Source organism: Humulus lupulus, chromosome 1, assembly GCF_963169125.1.
Source record: "Humulus lupulus chromosome 1, drHumLupu1.1, whole genome shotgun sequence".
Taxonomy (NCBI): Eukaryota; Viridiplantae; Streptophyta; class Magnoliopsida; order Rosales; family Cannabaceae; genus Humulus; species Humulus lupulus.
This window is the reverse complement of record NC_084793.1, coordinates 99,070,285-99,075,924: the sequence shown is the minus strand read 5'-3', so window position 1 is coordinate 99,075,924 and position 5,640 is coordinate 99,070,285. Positions and strand designations below refer to the sequence as shown.

The 5,640-nt window shown below is 36.1% G+C and overlaps 1 protein-coding gene across 1 annotated transcript; it reads left to right on the top strand.

Moving 5' to 3' along the window:
* The first annotated feature begins 1,865 nt into the window (after positions 1–1,865).
* LOC133796308 (uncharacterized) lies at positions 1,866–5,249 on the top strand. The gene is made up of 3 exons (XM_062233780.1): positions 1,866–2,633; positions 3,368–3,715; positions 3,810–5,249. Exons 1-3 carry the CDS (start codon positions 2,175–2,177, stop codon positions 4,431–4,433), a joined length of 1,431 nt encoding a protein of 476 aa, XP_062089764.1. The 5' UTR covers positions 1,866–2,174; the 3' UTR covers positions 4,434–5,249.
* Positions 5,250–5,640: the final 391 nt, after the last annotated feature.

Sequence of the window (5,640 nt, the reverse complement as noted above, 5' to 3'; positions counted from 1 at the left end):
ACCATAACTGTTCTGGGGTAACCAGGGCGTTACACTCAGTCTGCGGGGTATTTTCCTCTGAGATTCTGGGTAGTGGTCGTCCACTTCCAGATCTGAGGATGTTTCCAACGGGTGCAACCATTTTTGTGATGAACACATATTCAAATGAGAGATTTAACATAATGCTTAATGATCTCAATGAAAGCACAAAACTGCTGATAACGTTTTTCGTCGACTAAAAATAAATAAAAGCAATTAAGCTTTTATCAACGTATTAGGAAGAAAAGAAAAGAATATATATTTTTACGTGATTCAGTAGTTAAATCTACCTAGTTTACGAGTCATGATTATAAAGATAGTCTGCATTAAAACTTTAAAAGCAATTTCAAAGAAGTTCTCCATATCCAAATTGAGCATGCTTTACAAATAAATGTCACCATATTTATAGGCTGGGTTATGATATTCATTCTCATACTTTTGAGGAAGTTACAACCATATGTAATTTAAATTTGAAATACAAAAGATCCCACAAAAATATGATTGACTATGCAAATATAACCAAGCCCACGATTGTAGGCTTCTAATACACAAACACAACTGCCTGTCATTTACCGAATGTACGTCTTTGAGCCTACACCTTAGTTCGAGCTGACAATTGTAGTGCTATTCACGCCATCACCTTCGAGCCTTCGAGGTCCACCTTTGGGTTGACTAGTTCCTTTCGAGCTAACTCCATAAACTAATGTAGTGTGATCAATGTTTCATTAAAATAAACAAAATTTTTTTTCTGAACAATACCTTTATTTTAACCTTTTTATTTTCTTTTTTATTAAACTATTAATTTTTTAATTAATGACTTATTTTATTTATGAAGCTTATAATATAGAAATAAATATACATATATCAAACTATAAAATATAAATAATTTTTGTTTATTTAAAGAAATTGATATGTAAAACATTTATACCATTATTTTAGTTTAAAATAACAAATGAAATATTATTAAAAATAAAATGATGGTATTTTTCTATTTTTAAATATTATACTTGATTTTAGTATTTAATAACAATATTTTTTAATTTTGTTAAAAAATATTTGAGAAGTAAATTTATTTATAAATTATAATCTAATGAAAAATTTGGTAATTTTTAAAATGTCATTTGTTATTTATATTTAGATTATTTATTATTTTGATAAAATATATTATTATATTAATTTTATGAAAATTTGACCTTTCCTTTAACAACCAAACACAAAAAATAATATTTTACACAACCATCAAACACATGTAATATGAAAATTATAAATTACTTGTAAATGCTAGATAAAGTAGATCAGCACCGGTTTTAAGCATATGAATTTTTGAAAGTTAAAAACATTTTAAAGATTTTCATGCTAAAAAAAAGTTATGTATATCAATCCAAGAGCAAATTCATAATTTCTTCAATTGTCATAAATACAATTGTAATTGCTCACTTTATTCTTTACTGTAATGGATTAATTGTATATCAATGAGTAAACTACCTGTTTCATACATAAATGTCGAAAATATTTTTGCAATACTAGTGAAAAAAAAAAGTATCTTTTTGGTTATATAATATAAGAAAAAAAAAATTTCATTAATACTGACGAGATATTCATGCTGTTTTTCAATACCCATTATTTGTTTTTTTTTTTATTGAATTTCAATACCCATTATTATTATTTTGAGTTATTAATGCATGAATTCTGTAGCAAAAGTTGAAAGCATAAATTTGGTAATTTGATTAGAAAAAAAGAAGGTAAAGCAGGGTTCACAATTCTCGGCTGCCTAAATTAGTAAAATTACACAGATACGAGATCGCATTGCTCTCTCTCTCTAGATATATTTATTTTCTCGCTCTAGAAATAGAGTGTAAAGTCCCCACCAAAGTGCCTCCCTCTTCAAAAACGTTTCTCCTCCAAAACCGCTTTCACATTTTCGGAACTCACTTTCTCTCTCCATGAAGACCTTGCAGTACTATTCACACTCCCCTCGCTCTCCACTCCACAGAGCTATTTAGCCTGCAACCTTAAAACCGTCATTCTCATTCTTTGCTCTACTTCTGACTACTCTGGCCGGAGAACAACGTCTGCAACTGGCACGCGGCGGCCGGAGAATTACTTTCTAGGGCAACAACGGTTGTTTTCTTTCCTCATCTTTTTGCTTTTTTAGTATGGAGAAGAAACAAGGATTCTTTGCAGCTCTGAAAGATGAGGTGGTTCGGGGCCTTTCTCCGTCGAGGTCTCGAGGAAACAGTCCGTCGAGGTCTGCTTCTCCCATTTCTGGTTTGCTACGGAGGAAGAAGCACAGCAACAGCAGAAACAACAACAACCATGGGCAGCCCGATGGATTGATCGCGAGATCGGGTAGTCTGAGGCCAATGGGTGAGGCGCTTACGCCGCTGATGGAGGGTCCTGATCCGGACGGCGAAGTGGGGGACTCGAAGCGGGTTGGCTCGGGCTTAGGGCAGTGGATGAAGGGGCAACTCTCGAGGGCTCCTTCGATCACTTCAACGGCGTATAAGAGGTCTGATCTGAGACTATTACTGGGAGTGATGGGAGCTCCTCTTGCCCCTGTTCATGTTAGCTCCAATGATCCTTTGCCTCACCTTAGCATCAAGGACACTCCCATTGTGAGCTTCTACCTCTCCTATGATTTTTTTTGGCCTTTTCCTTTGTCAGTATGACTAGTTCTATTATAAAAGTTTTGGGTTATATCCTTACACGTTTCTTATACATTCTTTGAAAGTGTTATTTCTGGTAAAAATAATTTTATATAATAATACGATGTTTGTAAGCAGAGATGTGCCCTATATTTTCCTCTTTTGCGTAAATTTGAAGAAAGTCAAGGGATATTTCATGGTTACCCATTTCTCTCTATCTCTCTCTCACTCTCACTAGATATATATCTATATATACATAAATATATATTTATATTTCAATAATTTTTTTTTCATTCCAAAATTTAGTCGTCTTGATGAATACGGCAAATCTTCATCTTCTTTTGGGTGCAATTGCGTCAAGGCTCTACAAAAGAAAAAAAAGGGAAAAGGAAAATAATAGGCCCCTGTTTGGTTGGTTAGAAAATAAGTAAGTACAGGAAGAGAGGAGTTTTTATATAGTCTTGGTCGGATAAATTTAGCTCAAAATGCCATCTGGGTCCATCCAGGTGGTGGGATTATGATGCTTTAAACGCATAAAGAGTGTCATTTTAGTTTTTACTTGTTTTTCCAAATTTTCTTCGTAAACAAACAGATAATGAGGTACTTCACCTGGAATCTGGCTTCAATGTTGCTGGGTTGATGCCATGAATTTGTGTTTTTTTTTTGGGGAGGGGTTAATTGACTCTTGTTTATTCTTGTTGCAGGAAACTTCATCTGCTCAGTACATCTTGCAACAGTATACAGCAGCGTCCGGTGGGCAGAAGCTCCAAAACTCAATTCGAAACGCGTATGCCATGGGAAAGCTGAGGATGGTAGCTTCTGAATTTGAAACAGCTACAAAGGTTATGAAGAACAGGAATGCCTCCAGATGTACTGAGTCAGGTGGGTTTGTACTCTGGCAGATGAATCCAGATATGTGGTATGTCGAGCTTGCAGTTGGGGGAAGCAAAGTTCATGCTGGCTGCAATGGCAAGCTGGTCTGGAGGCACACACCATGGCTTGGTGCCCATACTGCCAAAGGCCCCGTTAGACCCTTGCGTCGTGCACTTCAGGTGATCTTTCGTGTAATCAATTTATTTGTTCATAGTTTACTTTGTAATTTGTAATTTTTCTTCTTTTTAAATTTTGGCTGTTTTTCAATGTCAGGGTCTTGATCCAAGAACAACAGCCAGTATGTTCTCTGATGCGAAATGCATTGGGGAGAAGAAGATTAATGGTGAGGATTGCTTTATCCTTAAGCTCTGTGCTGACCCTCAAACTTTGAAAGCGAGAAGTGAAGGCCCTGCTGAGATCATAAGGCATGTCTTGTTTGGTTACTTTAGCCAGAAGACAGGCCTTCTTGTTCATATAGAGGATTCCCATTTGACTCGTATCCAGTCCAATGGCGGTGATGCAGTGTACTGGGAAACTACGATTAATTCTTTCCTTGAGGATTACAGGCCCGTTGAAGGGATCATGATTGCCCATTCAGGGCGTTCTGTGGTAAATCTTTTCAGGTTTGGCGAGATGGCCATGAGTCATACTAAAACAAAGATGGAAGAAGCTTGGACAATTGAAGAGGTTGCATTCAATGTTCCAGGCCTGTCTATGGACTGTTTCATTCCTCCAGCTGACTTGAGATCAGGGATGATTGGTGAAACCTGTGAGCTCCCTCAGGATGAAAGAGGAAAAGGTGCTATTTCAATAGCATCAAGTCGGTCCAAAGTTGCTGCCTTGGAAAAGACACATGATGTTAATGTGGATAATATGATTTGGAAAATGGAAATTTGACAAATGGTAGGATCCTTTCTAGGGCAATTGTTTATACTGGTAGAAATTTTTAGTTCTTACACTTTAGGAGTTATGAAGTAGGGAGTCTTAGTCAGATTTTTTTTTGACTTTGGTTATGCCTCTATTAATCTGTAAATAGAGCATAATTGTTCACAGGTTCCTAAAACCAAGCCTGGATGAATCTTTATACTCTCAAATGCAGAATCCAACAAGGGCGTTGGAGCTCGACTTTCCAGTTAGGGATAGAGCAAATGGAGGTTACATTTTTAGTTTTCCTTCCATGAATGAAGAAAATGGTGAAGCTCTGGTATAGCAGCAAACCTCTTAACCTTGGTATAGTTGTCACTAATACTCTTGACTGTATTCCAGAAGGGGCAGTATAAGGAAACTGCCACTGGGTTGCCTGAGTTTTTTTTTTTTTTTTCTTTTTTTCTTTATAAGCTAATGTTTTTTTAGTTCTACTGTTTTGGGGTGTGCTAATCTAAGGATTGTTTGGTTGATGTAAAACTTTCTCCTGGGTCTGGGAATGAGAAAAAAAAGGGGGTGTGTTTTCTAGATCTGCGGAGGTGAACAGAGTAGGAGAGCATACTCTTTACTTTCCTTTTACCTGTTTTGTAAACCGACTTATCTGGCAACATGGGTCTCCCAGGTTGAATGGTGTGGCCCTGTCTGCGTTCAAAATGTAAGCAAAAAACATTGTGTCCATCTCTGATGTTTAATGCTTATGAATATATGATGATAAGCTGCTTATCTTTCCTCAATGTTTGTAAAACTGTACAGTTTTTTGATTAAATGTGTTGAAACTTTTTAAGATTATATTTCTGTTTTTATCTTCTTAGTGAATCCAACTCTTTTTATCCTGTCAATTTTTCTTTATTCTCTCCTCAACTTTTATTACAAAGCATCATTCCATCATTTATTCGAGTGTAGGGTCATTTGTGACTTTGCAATTTATATTGTTCTTGAATGTTGTGGTTAATACATTTCCAATCTACTCTATATTTTCTTTCGTATGGTAATCGTGCTTTACAGCATCTAGTGTTGGGTGTTTGAAAGTTCAGTGACTGTCCAGTGGGGCTGCCTTTTGGGGACCTCTTTAATCTTTATTTATTTATATTTGTTGGTTTTCTCTGACCCCAACCTGCCCTGGCCTCCTAGGCGAGATGGAGGAAACCTTCTTGATGGGGTCACTTAAACTTTATTAGGG